The sequence below is a fragment of the Aptenodytes forsteri genome, unplaced genomic scaffold, assembly GCF_000699145.1.
Source record: "Aptenodytes forsteri isolate BGI_AS27 unplaced genomic scaffold, ASM69914v1 Scaffold679, whole genome shotgun sequence".
NCBI lineage: Eukaryota > Metazoa > Chordata > Aves > Sphenisciformes > Spheniscidae > Aptenodytes > Aptenodytes forsteri.
The window spans coordinates 1,699,756-1,723,656 of NW_008795924.1; the positions used below are offsets into that span (position 1 = coordinate 1,699,756).

The following is a 23,901-nucleotide window of genomic DNA, read 5'->3' on the forward strand; positions in this document are numbered from 1 at the left end:
GTCCCGCGGCGCCTCCATCAAGGACATCAAGAAGGCCTGCCGGAAACTGGCGCTGCAGCTCCATCCCGACAGGAACCCCGACGACCCCCGGGCGCAAGAGAAGTTCCAGGACCTGGGGGCTGCCTACGAGGTGAGGCCGGGGGCCGCGGGCTCCCCCCTGCACCGCACCCGTGCTGCTGAGCGGCAGCGCTGCCTGCGGTGTGGGGCAGGGTGTAGCTGCCTGGTGTGGCTGCTGGGAAAGGAGAGGGGTGAAGCTGTGCAGCCTGTTGTAAGGAACTCGGGGAGCCTGAAGTCCTCCCAGCCCTTCTCGGACTGTGGAGGGTGGTTGGGGTTCGTAGCAAAACATGCCGAGAGCATGAAGCTGAGCTTGGCCAACAAGTTGTCTCATGAGGCTTCATCCTGTAACACTCAGGGGAGCGAGAAAGGAGGGCTTCTGTGAAATGTAAAGGCCCTTCTATAAGGTGCAGGTGCAATCCCTCCTCCCCTATTACTATATTGAATTTCAGACATTCTACCAAATAAAAAACAAAGGTAGAGAGGCTGTCAGGCTGATTAGAGAGCTCCTTTTGTTGGAGGACAATAAAAGACCTTCATTCGCTTAGCCAGGAGAAAGTGAAGGCAGCAAGTTAAAGTTATTTGGTATTTATTAATAATTCTTTGAGGAAGAAATAGAGTTGTATCAGCTATAAGTATTGGTACAGGAGCAAGTATGTGTACGTATAGGGCCTGGCTGTGAGTAAGTCTGAGCTGATAGGAGATGAAAGGTGGTCGGCTTGCCTTTTAGAAGGCATTAAGGTGGGAAAAATAAGTGTTAAGTCACATATGCATGAGGATTCCTGTTGTTTCCATGATAATATAGTAGTATACAAATGCTTTCTGACACTAATAGTACAGTGCATTATATAAATTGCATATAGATTATTTTATTAGCCAAATGTTTAAAGTCAAAGCCTACTTTCTCTGCTGTATACATACATGTTAATGCAATTTAGGCAGGGGGGTGGGATCTGTTTCTTCAATGTTCTCTGTCCTTTTTGTCTCCCTTTTGTCACTGTTGGTTTCCATCTGCTCCTGCTGTCCCCCGAGGAAGATGGTGTTGACCAGCAGGAATTCGTAGCAGCGGTTCCACCAGGAGCTTGCCCGCACTGGTGGGCTGTTTGGGTGGGAGGTTTGTGTCCTCTCTGAGGAGTCGAGCTTCAGAAGGAAAGGGTTTGTGTTCCCACTGCAGTCCTGTGGTGCCGCTCAGCCTGCAGCTGTAGCGTGGCTCCTGCTTCCATCCCTGATGCTCCTCTGCTCTTCAGATATGCAAACATAAAATGAATGAGGAAGTGAGAGAAACAGCTTGAATGCATTTCTCTTTGGTCAGAAAAAAAACCACATTAACTTTATTTTTGTATCAGAGCTGGGACCTCTTTTTAGTTCAGACTTACCTATTCTTAAATAAATTGGCTGAACTCTCACAGGGAAACCAGTGAATGTAAAGAATTTTTTTGTGGAAAAAAGTATTTATTACCTGTCACTTGCAGCATCAGAAGATTGATGCATGTGGTTTACTTCAAAGCTGTGATTTTGTTGTTTCTGTGAGTTGGGATCTTGTCACATTTGACAGTACTTTATGCACGGGAAGCACTTTACCTCTTCCCCAAGTCCCCATTTATTTGGGTCTTTACCATAGTAACAGTTGAGAGTACTTTTTCTGTTAAAAACGTTGGGGAGAAAATGGTTGTAAAATCAAATCAGCAGGGGATATGGTGGCAGGAGTAGCTGAATATTAACTTTTATGAGCGGTGACTGAGTTTGCCTCCTCCTAGACAGGGTATTATTGAAGCACGCCAATGTTCTTCTTCAACATAAAGTGTGGAGTTCTAGTGTTAGCAATATGAATGCAACATGCTCTTGCTGGGTGCTGGTAAAAATTAAATTAGGAAACCTCCCCTCAAAGTCTTCATTTGTGTGCTTCTTGCTGAAGAGAGATGCATCAGAATATTGAAATCCAGTATTGACATACATAGTTTTTAAAATAGGTTTGGAAGAAGTTACATTTTGATGTCCTGCAAGGTCTTTGTCTCTTTGCTTAGCCGGTACAGCTTGCAAATCCTTCTGCTAAACTAGCTATGAGATGCGGTGTGTTGATTTGATTGTTTTGGGCAAAAGTGAGCTGGAATTATGTTTCCCTTATAATCTAAACCAGGATGCTTTTTTCCATAAAGCAACAGCCTCTGTTAGCAGGGTCTAACCCTGTGCCGCTGCTCAGGGTTTGGCTGGCTGACTATAGCAAAGTCTTCAAAAAAATTGTACAGAAAGTAGGTTAATTAAACTACTCAGTCTCCTTCATTTTAACAGCCTAAGTGATTTCCACCCTGCAGCTGTGTGTTCTGAACACAGTTGTTTCAATTAGACAGGAGGCTGATCCCGTGTGAGGGAGCTGAGACTCCTCTATGTATAGTCATTAGTCTCAGGATGGTTTGGGGTTGGAGTTTCCATGAGGTTTTTTTCCTAAGCTTATCCACTGTAGTTGCTTTCCTTTCGAGACAACCTAACGTAACAAACAAGAACTCTCTTCGCAGTACTTGAAATTGTGTTCTTGGAGTTGTGTTCTTCAATAGCCTGCAGAAAGAAGGAAAATTAATGGAAAGGCAAATATTTTGTGTTCTTAATTCCTTTCTTATTGCTTGTGGTATTGTCAGTACTGTGCAGTACTCTACCGGAAGAATTTTGCTCTGACACCAACAGATCACAAAATGGAAAGCTTATGCCAGTTTTAAGAAATTGTGTTTTAACGCAAAATCTGAAGTGGCAAAGGGAGAATCAAACTCTTACTTACTAGATGAAGCTAGTAAAGTCACTGTTGGGTTGGTTTTTTTTTTTTTCCCCCTGTTGCTAACATTTATCATTGGTTACAATTTCAGGCCGGTTTTCATTGTTTAGCCAGTTTCTCCACCTGTTTCCATTCCTCTCTAGCCTTCTGAAAGCTAACCTGCCAATTTTAATCTTCCCAAATACGATCAACAAGGGAGGAAGGGGAAGGAAGACTAAATGTGACTGGAAACTTCTGCATCTCTGCTGGAGGAAAAAGCAAAGATCAATACTTGGAATTAAAATTGAAGCTTTACAGTCTTGAAAGTCATGTGTGTTGGCATGCGTTACTCTGCCTCAGTAGTGAAGTTACTTCTAATTTTTGCTGCCCTTAGGAATGAGGGCCAGCATCCAAACTGTTGCGGAGTCACCATATTTGGCAAGTTCAGCTTGGTAGGCAAACTTGCCATCATTGCTAATTTGTTACAAAATAGTAGCCGGAGAAATACACATTCTGTGTGCTTGAAGAACAAACTGAGAAACAGAGGTGGTATTATGTGATTTTTTTTTTTTTTTTCAGTGTGTCCTTCTGTGTAGCAACTGATTTGAATTATTCCTTCTGATTCCTTTTTAATCCTTAAGATAAACTCAGTATTGTTTATATTTTCTGTGTTGCTTCTGCTGTTTTAATAAACTAACTGTACTTTTTATGGGTTTAGCTGATAAATGTTTAACCTGTCTAGTCCAGCGCAATAAGCAAGTTCTAGCCAGTGCTTCCAGTGTGTCCTTCTTTGTAGCAACTGATTTGAATTATTCCTTCTGATTCCTTTTTAATCCTTAAGATAAACTCAGTATTGTTTATATTTTCTGTGTTGCTTCTGCTGTTTTAATAAACTAACTGTACTTTTTATGGGTTTAGCTGATAAATGTTTAACCTGTCTAGTCCAGCGCAATAAGCAAGTTCTAGCCAGTGCTTCTGTAATGTAAAGTATTGCTGCTTGTCCCCCAGTGAAGAGTACTGGTGAGATTCCTCTGAGCTGTGTTTAAATAACCCAGTTTAGCTGTGGGTGAATGTCTTGTTGGCTTGCATCCCTTTGCCAGGTGCTGTCGGATGAGGAGAAGAGGAAGCAGTATGATGCGTATGGTGAGGAGGGATTGAAGGATGGGCACCAGAGCTCCCACGGAGACATCTTCTCACAGTAAGGGGATTTTGCCACTTCAGGCAGTTGGTACTCTAATTTTGTGATGCTCATGCACATGTTTGACAAGGGCAAATTCTATGTTAAGGTCTCTTACCCAGTCAGGAGGCACTGATCTGAAGTGACAGTTGAGAATTTGAAGAAATAAATTTACAGTGGACACCCCATGGTGCAGTTTTCAGTTGTCTGTCTTGCATCAGTCCTTGCTTCAAGAGCAGTGAGTAGGAACCAGCGGTGTCTTCCCACATGGGCAGCTCTTGCTCACTTGGCAAGCTGCATTGCCAATGTGGGTGATTTGGAAGGTGCTGCAGCTGCATTAAACATGTAGGAACTTTCTTGTGTTATCTGATGTGTGAGTGATGTTTAACCTGTTGTGACAGATCATGTGTGCACTTTGGAGGTCACTTTTTCTTTTGCAAAGTAATGCTGTAGTGACACTACATTTCAGAGCAACTGTAGAATTTGGATCATTAAAATCTGAAGGCACTTGCATGTTGCTCAGGCAGAACCCAATTTTCTGTTTGTTTAAGGCCCCTTTGGTTTTGCTAGGCACAAACTCACTAAAACAATTCCTGAAGTTGCTCATCTCATGTAGTCCTTCTGGGTGAGAACTCACACCATGTGCTGGTCTGTCTTGAGGAAAAATATGCAGGCTTGTTAGGAAGTTTTTTCTCATCCCCCTTGTCCTCAAACTACTGAAAACCAACCTGCTAGCATTGACTTGCAGTGCCAGAGGTGGAGCGCTACTCAGAGTTTGCACCTTGTGGTGATGGTAGCTTAGCAGCAGTGCAGTACAGAGAGGACTTCCCTTAGGCAGTGGTCAGATTTTGTGGTGTTCCTGCTCCAAAACTTGTTTTCTTTAGTACAGAAAACTCTTCCAAAGTGACTGCTTTGTTTGAAGGCATTAGCTTGTGTCCTGAAAGAGCAAAAAGAGGTATCAGGATTTACTATGGTGCTTTTGTACTGTGAGGAGGCTGTTCTCTAGGGGGCTAGAAGCATTTGCCAAGCAGCACATTGCTGCTGCCTTGGGTGGCTCTCTTCAAAGCCTTGTTTGATCAGAATTCCTTCCCAAACTAATTGATGTGCTTTACTCCAGCTTCTTTGGGGACTTTGGATTCATGTTTGGAGGTAACCCTCGCCAACAAGACAGGAACATTCCCCGAGGAAGCGACATCATCGTGGACCTGGAGGTTACATTGGAGGAGGTGTATTCGGGAAACTTTGTAGAAGTAAGTTTGACTGTTTGCCTGTCGGTCTCTCCAGTGTTTTCTCAGGTTGAGATGCCTGGCCTCTGCTCACAATATCTTCTCACAAATAATAGAACTAAAGTAGATGCTCATTTTCTCGGTATCTGGCAGTGACAATGGAGGATGTTGTAATGCTATTTGCTAGTAGCTAACTGAAGAAACAATACATTTATTCATCTTTGCCATCTGGCAATTTCTTTATAAAGGGGTGCTTCTTGTGATAATAGAATGTTTATTGGCTGTCAGTGACTAGCTGTAACTTTTTTATTGTAGTAGCCTAGTTGGGAAGGTGTAATTAGTGATATTTGAGGGCCCGCTCATAAGCCTCAAATTCATTTTGCAATCTTGCAAAACCACGTTGAGGATTTTTCATAGCCTCTTTATATGGCCAAACATGTCACTGCAAATTTCTGGATTACATACTTGCAAAATGTATGGTGCCTTTTAATTTTTTTTTGTTTAAGCAAGCTACATTTCTGGTGCTGACAATCCCTGCTATTCTGCATGTTAGAATTTGCATTGATTGAGTTTGTGTTGTGAGTGTCTGGGTAAATGGGGAACTCCAAATAATTTTGCCCATTGTGTGGGACAAGGAAGCTGTCATAACCAGAGCATGAGGTGTTTCATCCTAGTGTTACCTTTCCTGTTTAGAAAGGTGTGCAGGAAAAAGAAAGGAAATGGTAATAGTGGTGTCAGAGAGAGTTGTTCTGGTATTCAGTGTGTGATCAGCAAGGTGAAAACTGTTGTCAGAATGTTCTGCTGAGGCCATTTGGAGCTACTGTGGAGGCAGCACACAAAAGCAAATTATCTTCAGGCTGTTTGAGAAATCCAGACCCTTGTGGAGACCCAGGAGTGCTGGCCTGTGTGCTGGTATCAACCTCTTCCTCTTCCATGCAGGTTGTCAGGAACAAGCCAGTGGCAAGACAGGCACCTGGCAAACGGAAATGCAATTGCCGGCAGGAGATGAGGACCACCCAGTTGGGTCCTGGACGTTTCCAGATGACTCAAGAAGTTGTTTGTGATGAATGTCCAAATGTCAAGTGAGTTTTATGCTCTTTACTGCTATATGGATGTTTATTCAAAACCTGCCACTAGATGGAGGAAAGTGCCTGTATGATCAGTAAGACCTGGAGAATTTGGAAAAACTTAACACGGGCTTCTCATTTCTAAGGAGCCAGTCTTCATTCTTACGGTAGAGATGGCCCGCTCTAATAGATGTAGAGCTCCCCAATTTTCTCTTTCAGGCTCTTACTCCTTGAACAATCAGTCATACTACAGTGGAAGTTCCACAACTAAATCTGAATAAACAAAGTCAGGGAAGCCCACTGTTTCCAGCTGGGAACAGTTGGACATGTGGTGTAGTCATACATCCAGATGCTGACTGTGCATTTAGAAGCTTAACTCTACCTTCTCTACTAGATGAGTATCACCACACAAGAAAGGCAGCACTTGCCCTCCAGTTTTAGATGTGAGCAAGGAGAGAGTATGCATTAACCTGGGGGGGTGTTCTCATTAGGCCAGTAACATAAGTAGGTGCTACCACCTACTGCTGAAAACTTAGTGCTTGCTTGCTCTTCCCCTTTGCAGGCTTGTGAATGAGGAGCGAACACTAGAAGTGGAGATAGAGCCAGGCGTGAGGGATGGTATGGAGTATCCCTTCATTGGTGAAGGTATGTATATGGGCACTGCCCTGCTGCTCAGCTTTGACTTGCTCCTTTTCCATGATGCGAAGCTGGTCTTCATGGCAGTGAAAGTGTTCAAGCCCCGCTTTGGGTAACTGATCAGCACATATGGTTTTAAGTGCTGTGTCCTCTGCGTGCTGCTGAAATCAAGGAGTGTACTCTGCTAAGTCTGGATAACACTCTGAGTTCTACCGCCTTTGCTGGTACTGGGGGCATACGTGCACGCGCGCGCACACACACGCTCTAAATCTGATGTTTCAGATAACTTTGAGTAGGAGCATCTGTTCCAGGCTTGAGTATGTGAGGGAATCCCCTCTGCCTGAGGAGATTAAGTCCTTCAACAAGTAAAGGACATCATTAACATGCAGGCAAGTCTTTCAGAACAGCAGAGAGGTATGAGCTCATTGAGGCAATACTCAGAAAGTCCTAGGCTCTTTAATAACAGATATGTGTAAGCAGGGTTTTAGTCATGTAAAGGTCTACTAGTTGTTGTTTTCCTTTAACATGTGAGCTGCCCATCTTTATTGTGTTTAATATGCTGCTTGTTTCTTCAGTTGTTACTAACTAGCTCCTTTAAACAGAGCTTTTCTTTCTTTTTCACAGGTGAACCCCATGTGGATGGGGAGCCGGGTGATTTGCGCTTCCGAATAAAAGTTCTTAAGTAAGTAACTGGCCTAGTTAGACCACTCTTTCTGGTTGGAAGCTTGCGAGCAATTTTCTGGCTAGTGTTGCCTGCTTGGCTAGCCTGTAGCTTGCCCTTCAGTGGAGTTGGTGCAGCCAGGGGTCTGGTACTCAGGGCTATGCGGTATGTTCAACCCTGATGATGCTAGAGTAGCTGGATTCACCACTGTTAAGATGCTGCAGTAATTCCACTTTTAATCTCGTTTGGCTTGAATTCTTGCATGCATTAGTAGCTCCTGCATGAATTGCATGAAATACGTCCTTTTTCCATAAACATATTATCTCCCTATTGTAAGGAAGTGCACTACGAAGAAAATTGCTGTGTGAGTCACAACTTCTTGACACGCCTCACCACTCATTGCCCTAGAAATAGAAAGGTTATTTAGTAGTACATACCTCGCACAGGAAAATGAAGCTAATTTTCATTCATTCTTCACTTCCGCTCTGATTTGTGAATTCTCCAAACTCACAAATAGAGGGGAGGAAGCTAGAGGATCTATCTTCCCTATGGGGAAGGAGAAAAGTTGCAATGTCTTTTATTTCCACAGGCACCCAGTCTTTGAAAGAAGAGGCGATGACTTGTATACAAATGTGACAATCTCACTGGTCGAGGCACTTACGGGCTTTGAAATGGATATCACTCACTTGGATGGGCATAAGGTGAGGCAATGGTTTGCTTTCTTGCTGTGTGCAAGCAAAATTTAACTGCAGGTCTCCTGTGCTGAGGGTTAGTTTGCTCGGGGTCTGTGCAGCTGCTGGTTGTATACAGTATCCCCTCTGCAAGAGCCTTCCAGACCAATTCCCATGGAGCCAAAACAAACTCTGTACAAGGGGTGCACAGTGTGGGTCTTGGTTCCAGGCGGTCACAGCCGTTACTGCATGTGCTCTCTTGGGTGCTGTTAGTTCTGGCATGTGTCCCAGCACTAATACTGCATGGACCCCTTGAACATCACTGACTTTGGCAAGGAGTCAGTATCGGTTGAAGCTTTCCAGTGGGTTGGAAAGGACATTGGAGTATTGGGGTACACACACAGAACATTACTAATGTTCTGAAATTTCTTTTGTCTCTAGGTTCACATTGCTCGGGATAAAATTACAAAACCCGGGGCCAAACTGTGGAAGAAAGGAGAAGGTCTTCCAAATTTTGATAACAATAATATCAAAGGCTCGCTAATAGTAACATTTGATGTGGAGTTCCCCAAAGAGCAACTGACAAATGAACAGCGGGAAGGTGCGTGTTTTAAAGCTCTGTCATGGCAGCAGGCTGCACAGACCTCTCACCAAAGCTGATAAGAAGTTGGCACAACTGAACCAGTGGCCTGTAGCGGTCAGGAGGGGCTCTCCTTTCCCTGTGCCCCTTGTACAACATAACACAGTTGGCCGATGCCCTGTGATTAACCTCCATTTCCCTTTGAAGCAAGTGAGCTTGGCTGCTGCAGTTGTAGGGAGCCAGATTAGGTTGGGATGTGCCACTGCTGGGATGTAGCACTTGGCAAGTTTGCAGGTACTTTGTTTTGTAGCTGGCCATCTGTCTGAACTGAAAGACTTGCTGGGCTTAGCCTCTGTCTGCTTTGTCTCTGCTGGAATGGGATCACAAACGGTTTTCCAGCCCCTGCTTCTACTTTTTTGGAGGCCAGACTTGTGAAAATCCCTCTACTGTCAAGGGTAGAGAGTGTCATGCAGCATCAGAAGGATTGTTCCTCTCTACATCTCCTTCTACCCGAAGTGCTTTGTGACCCTATAGGGAAGAAGGGTGCAATGCAGATATTTCGTAGGAGAGATCTGCTTCTCAGCTTCAGTGCTCAAATGGAAACCTGATGAACCGTGTAGAAATCCTAAAATTGACAGGAGGGTAAATACTATACTCCTAGCTGGAAATTCCTCTTTGCTTCTGCAGCCTCTGTGGTAGGTTCTGCTGTTCTGCGCAAGGCATCAGAGTAGGCATCAAGGGCCCCATCCTCTGCTACAGGGCAAAGAAGTTCCTGGCATGTACCAGTGCAGCTCTTCAGAAAATTCCCATCCCCAGAACTTCTTCCTGCTGGTTGGGGCTATCATACTTTCTTCTTCTGAAGGTGCCCTTTTAGTGGATTCTGGCAGCTGTCCTGGTAGAATGAGGCAAATGCGCAGCTTCCTTGGACTCTTCAAGCTTGTAGAGGGAAGCCAAGCCCTGGGTGGGCTTTTCTCAGCCCTGCGGCATTTACTGCTGCATTGATGACACTGTGCTAGCTACCACTTGGAGCCCAGTTGGTAGCTCCAGCTCCAGGATTGACTGATGGTCTGTGGCTCTTTCTGCAGCTGTTTGGGCTGTGAGGTGTGTGCCTCCGGGCTGTGCTTTGAGTGAACCTGTTTTGTGTTTTGACCCCTGTGCTTTCCTGCTTGTTGCGAGTGTGTTGTGTCCAGTGAGGGCTGCAGAGCACAGTGACCGCATCAGTGTGAAGGCTCATTCCAGGCTCTGCTGCCCTTCTTGAAGCTTTGTGAGGTGACGGCACCTCTCGAACAAGTGTGAGGTTTTTCCAGCTGTTGCTCTTGGCAGTTTGTGAAGAGACTGGGCAAAAAGCAGTGACAGAAGCCTCCGTGTTTGTCAAAATTGCTTGCACGCCTTTACGGATATCCTGGGAAGAGAGAGGTCATGGTACTGGCATGAGTGTGTTCAGGCATGGGGCCTTTGGGTGTTTCGCTCCCTCCTTAAAGCAATTCCACGCTTCCCAGGGGAAGGTGACTGGGTAGGCAGTCAGATGCATTTCTGTGTGCTAGAATATCTCCAAACATCTAGTGATTTAAGAAGTTTTATGAGGGAATAGGTCTATTCATGTTGTGTGGCAGCAGTTCAGTGTACACATTCAAAGGAAGACTGTAGGCTTCAGAATTCAAAACATCCCTTTTCTCTTATTGTTGGCGGTGGTCCTAACTTCTTATCTCATAACCATATGTACAGCTCCTGGGGCAGTCAAGATACTCTGACTCCAAGAGCACCACTCTGGTCAGTCTAAGCTTTAGAGTCAGAGAAATAATATGCTTTCTTTCCCACCAGCGTGACATCAGGGAATTTATTGCCTGTTGATCAGAGGTTACTTTCTCTTTGACATATCTCTCGTTCATCTCTACTGACACTTGTTTATTGTCTGTTTTTGGAGCTTTGGATCCCATGCTTTAACTCTGGAGTGCTCAGAGAGCAACAGCAGGCAGCAAAGTGCCCAGGTTGTGTTGTAACCTGTCACCTGTTGGTGGTGTCAGAAAAATCTCAAAGTTGGCTCCAGTAAAAAATGCCTGAGGTGCAGTAGCACCAAATGCCAGGATTCCTGGCTGGAATTCCTGATTGAACATCAGGTATGTGTAGAAATATCCTGTGCACTAATGAGGATATCCTTCAGGCCAGCAAGCAGCTGCCTGGAGCTAGCTAGCAGGAAACAAGGTACAGGAATGGTGCTAATCCCACTTTTTTCAGGGTTACTGGAGCACACCTTTCTCCAGTTATATCCTTTCTTTCAAAGAACTACACACCCAGGAGGCACATCCTCTTACCCATCAACCAGGAAGTGGCTTTGAGGCTCCTTTGGCTGTGGAGGGGAAGTGAACTCACCTTGCACTCCCCTGGAGAATGACCTGTCCTTAATGGTCATATACAGTGAGCTCCTGTATAGGGGCTTGCTTTGCCCTGCTGTTGAGGGCGTTTCTGAATGTAGAAAAGAGTTCAGGATTCTCTGGGCAGCAAGCAAAGAGGCATGAGTAGTTCTTGCCTGGCAGAGAGCTGTCTCAGTTCCAGTTATTACTTCCAGGACAGTTTTCCAGTATTTTAAGAAGGCTACTGTAACCCTTATGCATTAAATCGCTGGTCTTAAAGGACAGTATTTGTGGCCAGAATGATTTAAGGGTAGACAAGCAGGACAAGGTTTGCAGGGAGACATACTCTCTTAGCTGGATTTCCTGACGAAGGACTTGCATGCCTGAAAGCTTGGGATTTTTTTCTATATAAGCAAACTGGTTGATTTAATTACTGATCCTCCCTCTCCCTGCCTATGTACCTCACTTTAAGTTAACAACTACTGCGGTATTTTCTAGGTAGCCTAATCTGACCTGTTGTACAAACATGTAAAGCATCCAGCCCCCCTTCACCACAACTCTGGCTTCAGTGGAGCAGCAGAGCAAGCTGATCTAAGGCAGGACTGCAATCCTACCTTCTGGCGCATTGAGGTGCAAGCCAGCTGCTTGTGTGCTTTGGTGCAAGACTGATGCCGTTTTGGGGATGTCCAACAGCAGAATTATAGCAGTTTAGCGTAATTTTTTATTATTATCTGAAAGTTACCCATGGTGTGGGGAGTCTTCTCTGTTTTGGGTCCTGACAGCCCCTCCTCAGGCTCAATGGTTTCTGGTGCTGGTCAGAGCAGAGATGCTGCCATGCCCTGAGGGGCCCCATGGCCAGGGCAGTGGGAGTGTGGCTTTAAAGAGGGAGTCCCCTCTAAATATCTCTGGAAAAACAGTGTGACACATCTGTTCTTGCCAGTCTGCTTCCTCTGTTTTGTGTGGACTTGCCCTTTAAGTAGTAGTGAAGACCTGCCAGTCTTTCTGAAGGTGCTGACCCCAGTAGATGAGCTGTTATGGTTTTAAGGGCTGACTCACTCTTTTATCCTGCTCTGGTAAGAATTTGATACTGACAGGACCTCAGAGTAGTCAGTTCTTTGAAATGTTTTGTGAATGGGCTTTCAGGGGTGGGGAAGATGATATTTGAAGTCTTCTATACCCCTTTGTGAAACAGTGGGTTTCAAAAAAACTTAAGATTTTTCAGGCCTTCAGTAGGATACTTAAGCCCACAGATAACAAGTTTGCTTCTCATACTTGCCTTCAGGGACTACTTCTAGTGGACAGTAGTGTCTCCAGGCACCACATACCAGTGTGAAAACCTCTGCTTTTTAATTACTCATGTGGGTTTCTGTAGCTGGCAAGTCCAGAAGGGCTCAAATGTAGCCCTCCTGAGCTTGCTGCTAGCAGATTTCTCTTGGGCTGTAGAGGGAGCCTGGGGAGATGAGCTTGACAAATTAGGCTCTGGAAATACTCAGAAAATTGTTTGTTGTTGTATTTATACTTAAGATGACAAAATTATTGTCAACTTCAACAGCAAAGCAGCTCTAGGAGCCAGCTTTATCCCTTACAGAGCTGTGAGGATCTTGAGGTTGGGCGCTGGGCTTTGAGTTTGTAGCAGAGGAGACTTTCTCCCTGGAACCACTGGCCTTGTGTGGTCCCAAGAGTGCATGAAAGCAGTGTTATGGCATCACTAATCTCAGAACTGTTTCTCCTTGTAGGAATGCTGAAGGAGCAGGGTTAAAGCTGTTGCACCAGTGGGTTTGGGGGGATTTTTCTTTTTTTTTTTTTTTTAATTTTTTTGAGTTTGTAGCAGAGGAGACTTTCTCCCTGGAACCACTGGCCTTGTGTGGTCCCAAGAGTGCATGAAAGCAGTGTTATGGCATCACTAATCTCAGAACTGTTTCTCCTTGTAGGAATGCTGAAGGAGCAGGGTTAAAGCTGTTGCACCAGTGGGTTTGGGGGGATTTTTTTTTTTTTTTTTTTTTAATGATGCTCTTAGAGTACCAGTATTTGCATTATTTGGATATGTGGGCTCAGCCTTGAAAGGCTGGTGCTGTGGGGCCTATAAGCCAGATGTGTAAATGCAGCAGGAACAGCAAATGCAGAGTCTTCCTCCTGTTTGTGCTGTGCAGTAATGCTTTCCTTTCTCTTGCAGGTCTCAAACAGTTGTTGAAACAAGGATCGGTGCAGAAGGTGTACAATGGATTGCAGGGATATTGATGTGTGGAAAAATTGGACTTAACTGAAAATGAAAAGTCAGATTTGTTCACAGTCTTTTCTCCTGCCCACTGTAAAATGGAAAAGAGGGAGGGTGGGGCAATTCTTGAGGTATATATAATTTTTTTCCTTTGTAAATGGTGGAAGTGCTCAGACAAGTTGGGGGAAATACTACCCTTTTCAGGACATAACTGGTGCTGCCTATCATGTTCCACGTCCTGGAACAACAAAGAGACTCCTTGAGCAGAAAAAAGTGGGGAAAGGAGTTTTAAATTCCATGCAGATTGGAATTTCTGGTTTTTAAATATATTTTGATGTGACTTTTCTTGACCATCTCAACAAATTTTCGTAGTTTCTCCTGCTTTTATGTCCTTCGTGTCAGTCTCTTCTGAGTTTCTGTTGTTTTGGGTTTTTTTAATCCCAGCCCTTCTTGCCCTTTCCCTCTGAGTCCAGAGTGTGGTATTCCTTCAGAGTTTGTGTTTCTGGGGCAGGAGTACAGGTGCTGTTGGGAGTGGACTGGCAGGAGAGCCTTTATGGGCTATGTTAGGCCCCACATATGGTTGGGAAAGCAGGGGAAGAGAGTCTCTTAAGGCTCCTGTGGACTCTCTTAACTACCAATTAGTCCTCGTCCCAAAAGTTAATGCTTGGGTTTAAATTTGAAGTCACAACAGCTTAGCAAAGACTCCTCAGACTTTAACGGTGGGATTTGGGAAAATAATGGGAATGGCTCTCCATGGCCTTGATTCTTCCTCTTTGCCCCCAGAGGTAACCAACCATCTGGAAAAGTTCACTTACCTCCTGCACTCAGTCCTCTGTGAGGACGGGTGAAGCTAACAGCACAGAAATAAAGATGTTTGAGTTGGAATGGCAAAAACTACTTGGTTATGTATTTCAGCAGCCTTTACCCTGGGACAGCTGCAAGTTATTGGACTAACAAGGTATGGTCCCTTCAACGATCTAAGCTGTGAGCTGCTGTAACGGGTGAAACTACAGCTGCTAATACCAGCAAAAGCTCTGTAGCTGCTTTATTTGAACCAAGGGCCTGGTAACCTGGCAGAGGGGGACCTGTGCTGCTCTCGTCTCTGTCGTGAAGACCCTGCTGCTTTAAGCATCCCCACCAGTGACTCTCATCTCCACATGTTCTTCAGGAGTGGTAGCTAAACAATTTCTGAGAGGTGCCTGTGTCAGACTTATGCTTTACTGTGACAAGGGATGTAGGCAGCAAAAGAAATGAGTCAGTTGTTTGTGTGGGATGGTTCTGCTCCTTCCCTCTGGGCTCTTAGGGGCTATAAAGTGGCATCCTTACAGCTGCTGCCTTATACCTCATAGCCTGCCTGGTAAGTGGATGGGATCTGTTTTTTCTACATGGACGTGTTTGCTGGAGAGCAACAGCAGGAGACTCAAGGTAGTTTTTTTGCTTTTGTCTTTTCTTGTTTGTTTTTCTTCATTGTGAACTTTTAAGTAGCTCAGATCTGAGCTCGGAGAGGTGGAGAGCAGCTCTGGCCCAGCCCTTGTGTGCTGCCCTTGGTCTAGCAATGTCCCACCCAACCCTTAAACTTCAGTGGGAGCTGACGCAGCGGAAGCAGCAGCACCGGGAAGGTTTCCTGTTGGATCCTTTGTACGTTTGCCTTGGCAGAGCAAAGCGGGGGCTTTGGGAACAGCTGAGAGAGGGGGGCGAGACAAACCTGGGATGCCAAACCCTTGGTCTCAATACTCATCTTCCTCAAAATCTGTAAGCGTAAGCTTTTAATCCCAACTGAGGCTGCTACCTCAAGTGTCTCCCCATTTGATGACCAGCTCTTTCCAGGTGTCTGTAGGCAGCTCTGCCCCTGCTTCCCCCCTTAGCTTAGATTTCTAAGGAACCTCAGATTTCAAGGAAACTCTCCTTCCGATATCCCTGTGTATGGGGCTAGTTCCTGTTATCTCAGCCCCTCGAGGGTCTGTTTGATGATGATTGCCTTTCTGCCTTCCTATTCCACTGGTGCACGACCATGCTGCCAGTGCTTGCCTGTAGCAATAAAGCGAAAGAGCTGGGACTTCACACCAAAGTCTCAACTTCTCCACAGGAGAAGGTCGTGTAACCTTTCTTACCTGCACCCCTAGCAGCAGGCAGTGCATTTATTTTGGGCATGAATACTTGTTCCTGCTGCCGCTTTTCCTTTCCCTGCTAATTCTTCCTGTGTTTTGGTTTGTTTTTTTTTTTTCCATTGTGGGTCTGTACTCCTCTGAGAGGCCCGTGCTATGTAGAACAGCAACAATAGCTGCAAAAACTCACCCAGCTTTTACAAGGGTGAGAAGAAAAACAGAAAAGAAAGCCCCAAATCATACTAAGCAACCCTGCTTCCTTCCATCTTCCTTTTTCCCCCTGCTGTGGGGTGTGTGCAGAGCTGGGGTCCTCCACCTTTCCCCACCTTCAGACAAAGCTTCCAGGGTTTCCATGTTTTCTCCACAGGTAGCAGCATACACTAGTGCTTGCCAGGGTCTGGTTCAAACATTTCCGCTTGCCTGAGGAAAGTTGTGCTGCTTCTAGGATTGTGGGGAGGTATTTGTCCTCCAAGGGTTCCAGGGTGTCTGGCCAGGGGGATGTGGAAGCTGTTCAGTGTCTGTGACATCCTGTGTCCCCTATTTCAGTAACATTTAGCTGGTGTGAGTCATAGCGCGCGTGGACTCCTTTATCTCATATAAATGCTTCTTAGGAGGCTTAGATGTTCACATTGCCGCCTCTTGGTTTGGGACCAAGCAAGCATCCTGAAAGTGCAAACCTCTGAGCTGGAAATCCTGTAATGCACAGCCTTAATTTCCAGCCCCTTCTAAGCAATGCTGTTGTTCCCAAATTGGATCAAATAAAAAAAAAAAAAAAAAAAAAAAAAAAAAAAAAAAAAAAAAAAAAAAAAAAAAAAAAAAAAAAAAAAATCCTGGTCCCCTTTTACCCCTGGTCCCCTTTTACCCTAAATCCTTGCACAAGTCAAGGATTGTTGAGGTTTTGGATATAGGCATGTTGTTTAATTCTTCTAGCAAAACACTTGTCCTTGAAACATGTTTCTAGAAGTCCTTGCTGTTTTGAGAAGGGGGTGTTTTAGACAAGCACATGGTCCTTGCCTAGCTAAAATGGGATCCTGATTTATTTCTGAACTGAATGGTTTTGATCACCTCACTTAAAATATGTTACCACCCTTTGGCTGGATCCCTCCCATCCCAGGAGAGATGAAGGAGCAGATGGGGTGAGGACTCCATAGCAGGTAGATGATGGGGGGTGAAAACAGGGTTCAGATCTGCTTTTCCAGAAAGCATCGTGCCCTAACAGCCTTGTCCGCTTCTCCTGTCCCTCCACGGTCTGGGCTTGCTGCATCTAAAGCCACGTTGTCCATCCCGGACCAGATGTTGAAGTTCTGGGGCTGTGCACAGGAGCTTCAGCATTAGGTATGTGGGTCCTGGGGAGCAGTCTGGCTCAAGGGGGTTGTTTGTTCCCGATGGCTTCAGCCATGCAGAGAGCCCCTGCTGTCTTATTTCTCACCGCAGCAAGTGGCACTGCTTGCACAGAGCATCCCCTCCTCCCCAAGTCCGGGCAGGGGGTGAAAGTGTTCCCAAACAGCAGTTTCTTCTCCATGGAAACTTCTCTTGCAAGTACAGCGCAGGCAGGCTTGGTTTTTTTCCAGAGAGCTTGTCCTTTTAAAGTACTTCTGTATATCTAAACTTTTCTGCTTCTGAGAGACAGGCAGCGGAGATAGGAGGGGAGAAGTAACTGGTGCCAGGAAAAGATTGCTCTACTGAAGGCACATTTGCAATGTTCCCAAATACAGCTGCTCAAATGGGTGTCTGAAGACCTTGGTGGTGAGGACCTGGCAGGAAAGATGAAGCAACAATTCCTTGCTGGAGTCTTTAATGTGATACCTGGATAGCAGCCCCCATCTCTGCTTCCATGCTGTCGGGCTGATGAGCAGCATTGCAGGAGCAGTGGTGGAGCATCTCGCAAGGCGTGGCTTGCTCAGACCGAAGCAGTCCCCAGGGAGGGGACAGCCCAGTTGGAGCAGGGTGGGAGGTGTGGTGGGACCGGTGGTATCCTGCTGCCCAGAAGCCTCCCTGCCACGTAGCCCTGCTTGGTGTTGACTGTGGCCAGCGGCCAGCTTTCTCTTCCCGTTTCCTCTGGCTTGGTCAGACACACTGACCTGGGAGGTGAGAGGAAAGGGAAGAGGGCAGTGATGGGTCCTGGGCACCCATATGCCCTATGAGGAGGGACTTGCCAGCACAGCCCTTTCCTCTGCTCCTAAATATTTCCAGGAACCTGCCCGCTCTTGTGTGGGAGCTGGAGGCTGCTAGAAAGCAGATACCCAACAGCCTCCACTTCCCAAAACTGTTGCCCAAAAAAAAGCATCCCTTGCTCAGGGAGGGCTGCCTGCAGGCTGCACATATTGCAAATCCCCTTGCCCTAGTGCAGCCCCTGGGTTAAAAAGAATGTCCCAAAGCTGGTGATGCCGGAAACGAAAACATCTGCGGCTGTGACAATGTGACCTCTGGAGGAATTCAGAAGAACGGAGCTTGTTTAGTTCAGAAAAGTGATGATGATACCAGCGTAGGCAGTGAGTGCGTAAGGGGTGTTTACACAGATAATCCCTTCTTCCTGTCCTCAGAGACTTAAATCTGGTGCTACCCATTTTCATGATAAGCACTGATACTATCAGCCCAACTTTTTTTCCCAGCTGCTGCCTTCCCCACCCAAGCAGGCGCTGGAGCCCATCGCTGTGTTTTCTGGCAGCTCCTGGAGCCATCCAGGCCTTTGCCCCTGGGGACAGGCAGGGCACCGCGGCTGCCGGCCGGGCCACGGAGTCAAGGATGCTGTGCGAGTGGCTGGAGGCTCCCAAAGGGCATGGCGGGGGACACCGACCTTGCAGCGGGGGGAGTGCATGCCCTTGCTAGGCGGGAGGGGAGCCTGCCCACCCCATGTGAAGCACCCATGGGACGTGGGCACAGGGAAAAGATGGTTGGTTAGCACATTGGCATCGTCTTACTCACTGGAACAGTGTTCAAGGCTGGGTGTCTTATCTTAACCCTTATCCAAACCAGCGCTAGCAGAGCTGAGTGATGGAAACCATGTGGTGCATGGAAAGCAAAGCCTCACGTGGCAATTGGTGTGGACGACTGGCATGGTTTGCTTTAGGGGAGATGCTGCATAGGGGGGTTGGTTAAAGCCTCCAAAGGTCTGCATGTGGGTTGGTTCATTCTCTTGCAGAGAGATGGTATATGTTGGAGCGGTGGTGGGGAGGGAACCCAGCTCACATGCTGGGGCAGCCAGGCCACGTGTCCCCAGCGTGCTGCACCGGGCCAGGTTTTGGTGGCCCTGTGGTGAGGCATTTTGGGATGAGGAAGAGAAATTTGGGGACTGTGATGTGCTGGGGCAGGGGGTGGATGCTATTGCCATAACCCCTTGGCTCTTGGCCACCATGCCCACATTGGGCGCAGGTGCTGGTCACCACCAGGGAGGTGGCTGTGGTGGGTGGGTGTGGGCACGGTTTGAGATGAGGCTGTTTCTCGGGATCCTGCAGTTTTAGGGAGATCCCCGCTGCTGGGCACTGCCCCATCCTTTTGTGATCATTGGTGGAGACCCAAGAGATCAGCAGCAAAGTCAGCTCCTTTCTGGAGTACTCTCCTGCTGCAACCGATGGGCTCAGGGGCAAGAAAAAGGCTTTTCCAGAGCGGTTTAAAGCAGAGAGTTCCTCATCTGTCCAAAAGATGACGCATTTCAGAAGCAAAAAGCAAAACAAGCCCTGTTGTCCCAGGCCTCCCCAGTTTCTCCAGCCTGGGTCTCGCCCAGGTGCCGTCCCTGCTGCCAGCCCCTGTCCAACCGCACCATTGCAGCCTTGGGGCATCGCTCTGCCGTGAGATTCACACTCTGTCCTCCCAGCCAGAGCACGGAGCTGCAGCCTGAAGGGGGACTTGGCATGAGAATCACTCTGGGTCTTGGGACCACAGTGCAACATCTGCCTCCACGTGCAGGCAGCAGAGATGCCCGAGTCCGAAAACCAAAGTAGAGCTGTGAATGCAGCAGTTTCTCCCCCCTGGAAGCTGGCTACAAGTGTTTTTATCCTTTCATGGGGAGCAAACCTACTGCGTTTGACCTTCAGCATCAGCCTCATGTTCCCTGATGCCTGCAGCGAGGACATGCAGTGCTTGGCCCGCAGCAGAGCTGCCACCAAGGGCTCTTCTTTAGAGGCCGAGCAATGACATTCACGTGCCTCAGCCTTGTTGTTTTGGATCCTCCAGCCTCTTGGCTGCCATTTCCCTTTTGCAAAGGAGCCCGCTGAAGGGTGGGGAGGGTCCTGGCCCCTGCCCCAGGAGCCTAGTGGAGGCGGGGGCTGCTCAGGGGCTGGCCGGTGGCCAGAGTGATGAGATGTGGTCTTTGGAGACCTCCTCCTCCATCCCTCCTTAAGGACAACCACTATGTCATCTTCCCATCCCCTTTCTGTCCTGCATCTCTCTTCCCATCTTTCCCGCTGCCCACCCTTTCTTTCTTGCTTTGAGCTGCAGGGAAGGGTATTTAGAAAGGCATGAGCTGGAAGTTAACCCAGGAAAGCTCCTTGCTCCTGTGCTGTCCCCTCTTCCCATGGCCCAAGCCAGCTCCTGGCTCATCCCCAGCCCTTCCTACCCTCGACGCAGCAGAGACGAGCACGAGAGGGGTGTCATGCTCAAAATCTTGCTATGGGCAAAAGGAAAACGCAGCCAAGAATTTATTATTAATATAACTGAAGTCTAAACAGTCAAAGAGTAGTTTTTAGCTCAGATCGAGATTGCAGAAAAGGAAAATAAAGCAATGAATGCTGTTGTACAGTACTAGTAATAAAGCTCTGCATTTCTTTAGCTGGTCCTTGGGGAGTGGTTTCTCGCCTTGGGGTCCCCAGCGCATTGCCTCACGCCTGCCCTGCCTCTCACCCGGCATCCCCACGCTCCCGTGTCCCTCTGGGCAGCATTCTTAGGGGAGAGTGGTGAATGCATTAATCCGCTGAGAAAACTGCCCCGTTACAGCTGGCTGTACTCAACCTCGGTGTCTCATACAAAGATGAGGAAATGAAAAATAAATAAAGCGTCGCCACTTGGCCATTGGAAAAATTACTTACTTGAGTCAAACCAAAGCTGCAGGCAGATTGAAAGGAGCTCAGGAGGTGCAAACCCCACCAGCCTCTCTCCAGAGGCCGTGCAAACTCAGTGCGCGGCCTGGGGTCCGACGCAGGGATTGGCAATGCCAACGAGCCCACCCAGCACTAACGACCGTGGCCCCCCCTGTGCCTGCCCCCCGTGATGGATCTGCAGCCCCGTGTTGGTGCTGCTAGGGGGAAATGAAAGCAACCAAATACGATGTGAGAGCTGATGGGTGGTTTTATTACAGGACATCTCGAAGCAGTGCCACAAAGGTGTGACATCCTCCATCCCAGGCATTTATCCCCACTGAACAGGGATAAATGAGGGTTTCAATGCCATCATTTTAACCCTTTCTTGGCTGCTTCTCCTGCCACTTCCCCCCCCTTTCCCTATTTTTTCCATCCATGCCAAGCGTATTTCTGCGTTAAGTCTCAGTGCACCGTGCCAGCCCAGCGTGGGGACCATCCCCGGGGCAGGGTGCTGCTGCTGGAGGGGTCAACCCAGCTTGGACCGGGCAGGGAAGCCACTGGTGTCCTTTGGAAGCAAAGCCTGCGGCGCTGGGGAGATACATCCCTTGCAGGGCACAGGCTCGGTCCCTGCCTCCACGGGCTGATGTGGAACAGCTGCCGGCTCCGCTAGCAGCTCCCTCCCGTGCACAAGAAGATCCCCGCGGCCATGCCCAGCAAGGCGAAGGTCCCCAGGATCAGGCCCAGCACCAGCGGGGCATGTGACCGGCTGCTCTGTTTTCCTGCAAGAGACGAGAGGGATGGAGGTGATGACTGGGGTCACCCCCACCACGCCACCATGTGTGTCCCCCCAGCCCCAGCACAGACCTGTCCAGGCGCTCTGAGCCTGCAGGATGCCAACGCAGGTGGTGTTGAGGAAATGCTGGAGGTCCCGGGTGGTCTTGGGGTACTTCATCAGCTCCCTCTCAGCAAAGGCAGCCACCGCTTCCCCGCCAGGCCAGCGCCGCTCCCAGGTGGCATTGGGGACGTGGAAGCTGAGGAAAGCCGTCCCGTTGAGGGTCACCTCATAGAAGCTGTGGGCCGTGCCATTGGGGAAGAGGTGGCAGCCCAGGCGGCAGCACAGGCTCTGGGTGTCTGCAGGGACAGAGGGAGGGGGTCAGGGCCAGCACATTCCCACCCTTGGCGGCCCATTGCCGTCACCAGCATCAAGCTGTGCATTGAGTTTGCAAGGGCTCAGCCTTGCACTGCCTGACCCACCCACAACTTTGTTTTCACTTAGTTTAGCTGCAGCGGCGACTTTTCCAATGGCCGAGCGGCTGTGCTTATTTTTTACTTCCTTATCTGTGTACAGCACAGCTTCAGTTTTATAGAGACGGCAGGTTTTTTGGTGTGGAGTGAGTTATTCATCACTCTCACAGAAGGATGTGGCACAGGGAGCGTGGGGCGAGGGGAGGCGTGGGGCTCATGCCAGAGACCCCTAGGTGAGAAAGTGCTCCCCAGGGGCCAGGTAAAGAAATGCAGAGCTGGGGCAAAACTGGTTTGGGGATAACAAAGAAAACGAAGGTAAAACACACCCTGCACAGGAACACTGGAGGTAATGTGGGCTTGCAGAGCAATGCAGGCAGGAACATGAAACCATCACCATCAGCATCCCACGCATCCCACGAAGGCTGCGGGGTGCAGGCAGGGTGCAAGGTGGATGCAGGCAGGGTGCAAGCAGGTTGAAGGCAGGTTGCAGGCAGGATGCAGGTGGAGTGCAAGTGGGGTGCAGGCAGGGTGCAGACAAGTGCAGGCAGGGTGCAGGCAGGATAAAGGCAGGCTACAGGTGGGGTGCAAGTGGGGTGCAGGCAGGGTGCAGGAAGGGTGCCTACACCTCACCACCCCCCCAGGCTGCAGCCCTCAGGCCTACTCCCCAAGGGGCAGCAGGAGGCTGAGCATCACCCTGTTCCTGGGGTGGGCTCCGAGTAAGAAATTCCTGGCTCCACAGAAGGGCTCCTTTTGCCCAGAGTGAGGTTTTGCACATGGCCGTGTTCCCATCCCTTTGCCCAGCTGTCCCTGGAGAGCCGTCCCTGTGCCCAGGCAGTGCAGGGTGGGCTCCCCTTCCCCAGTGGGTCCTGTCCCCCAGCGGGCTATGCGTCTCCGTCCCCGTGCCCCCCTGGGGTACCACTCACAGTTGATGGGCCTTTCCTTGCTGAAAAGCTTCACCAGCTGGTCGAAGTAGAGCAGGTAGGTGGTCACGTCCTGCTGCCGCCTGGCCCAGGCATCCGGGGGCTCCAGCGGCAGCACCTGAGTGACATTAAGCCCCTCCAGGAGATGACTGAGCCGCCCATCCAGGCTGGCGTTCCCCCAGAAGACGGAGCTGCCCTTGGAGACGCGGGTCCGTTGCAGCATGGTGAAGGTGAGCGGGGCTGCAAGAGACACCAGACATCACCCACTGCCCCGTCCCTTTCCTATGAGCCGTATCCCCCCCATACCAACCCCAAGTCTTGCCTGCCCTGCTGCCACCGTGTCCTTGCCTTACCTGCCTGGTCTGCCCCGCAGCCCAGGGCCCCGCAGAGCAGCAGCAGCCGGAGCATCGTGGGGACAGGGATGGGGACAGGAATGGTGGCCCCACGGCTGGCCTGGCAAGGAGTTAAGCAGGACCGGGGAGGTGGGGCTGCGGGAGGAGGAGAGTGGGAGTCTGGCCAGGTCTCTCCCATTTCCTTAGCCCGAGCCACTCACACCCCTTCCCTGCCGGACGTGCCGGGGGTGCCCAGCCCTGCAGCGTCCAGGGATGGTGATGCGGGATAAGGCTCCGAGCTCACCCCGGGGCCTGCTGGACGGCACGGCACCGCTCCAGCCGGTGGGGGAGAGAGTAGCCAGCGCCTGCCTCAGTTTCCCCATCCCTTGGTTGGGCAGGGGCCCCATCCCCGCTCCCCCCGAGTGATGCGGGAGGCCAGCAGGGACACAGTGGCAGGCGACCAGCCCGGGAGGAGAAGGGAGGGAGGGAGGGAGGGATGGAGGGGAGCAGCCTCGCAGCACCACGCTGCACCCGTCGGGGCCCGGGGAGGCATTCCAGTGCCGGTGCTCCCGGCAAGCGCTGGTGTGACGGGACCCCCATCCTCGGAGGGATGCGACCCTTGCGATGCGACATCCCCGCGGCCCTCGTAATGAGCTGGGCGGGGGGTTGGGACCGAGAAAACCCTGACTGGGCTTGCTCCGTATGTTTGTTTTTTAATTATACCTAAAATAATCATAGATTGCAATTTAAAAATTATAAAATTTATATTAAAATATCCAGCTTGTCCCGCTGGCACAGCGTGGCAACAGCCTGGGGCGGCACGTACCGGCACCGCACCACGCGCCATGGCACGGTACGGCATGGGATGGCGCGGGACGGCGCGCCACAGCCGCGGGGGGGGGC

At 49.0% G+C, this 23,901-nt stretch overlaps 2 protein-coding genes across 2 annotated transcripts; one reads left to right on the forward strand and one right to left on the reverse strand.

The window, feature by feature from the left end:
* Position 1: 1 nt before the first annotated feature.
* On the forward strand, positions 2-14,263 carry DNAJB11 (DnaJ heat shock protein family (Hsp40) member B11; the record flags this gene model as incomplete). Its single annotated transcript, XM_009285002.1, has 9 exons — positions 2-130; positions 3,898-3,995; positions 5,092-5,224; positions 6,140-6,282; positions 6,830-6,912; positions 7,528-7,585; positions 8,154-8,265; positions 8,677-8,836; positions 13,340-14,263. Coding segments are annotated over 9 exons (981 nt in total), but the record flags the coding sequence as incomplete, so codon positions are not given.
* Positions 14,264-20,751: 6,488 nt separating this feature from the next.
* Positions 20,752-23,197, reverse strand: PROCR (protein C receptor). Its single transcript, XM_009284972.2, has 4 exons — positions 23,020-23,197; positions 22,670-22,906; positions 21,366-21,632; positions 20,752-21,280 (listed from the first exon to the last, which is right to left on the reverse strand). Exons 1-4 carry the CDS (start codon positions 23,195-23,197, stop codon positions 21,168-21,170), a joined length of 795 nt encoding a protein of 264 aa, XP_009283247.2. The 3' UTR covers positions 20,752-21,167.
* Between the last annotated feature and the right edge of the window lie 704 nt (positions 23,198-23,901).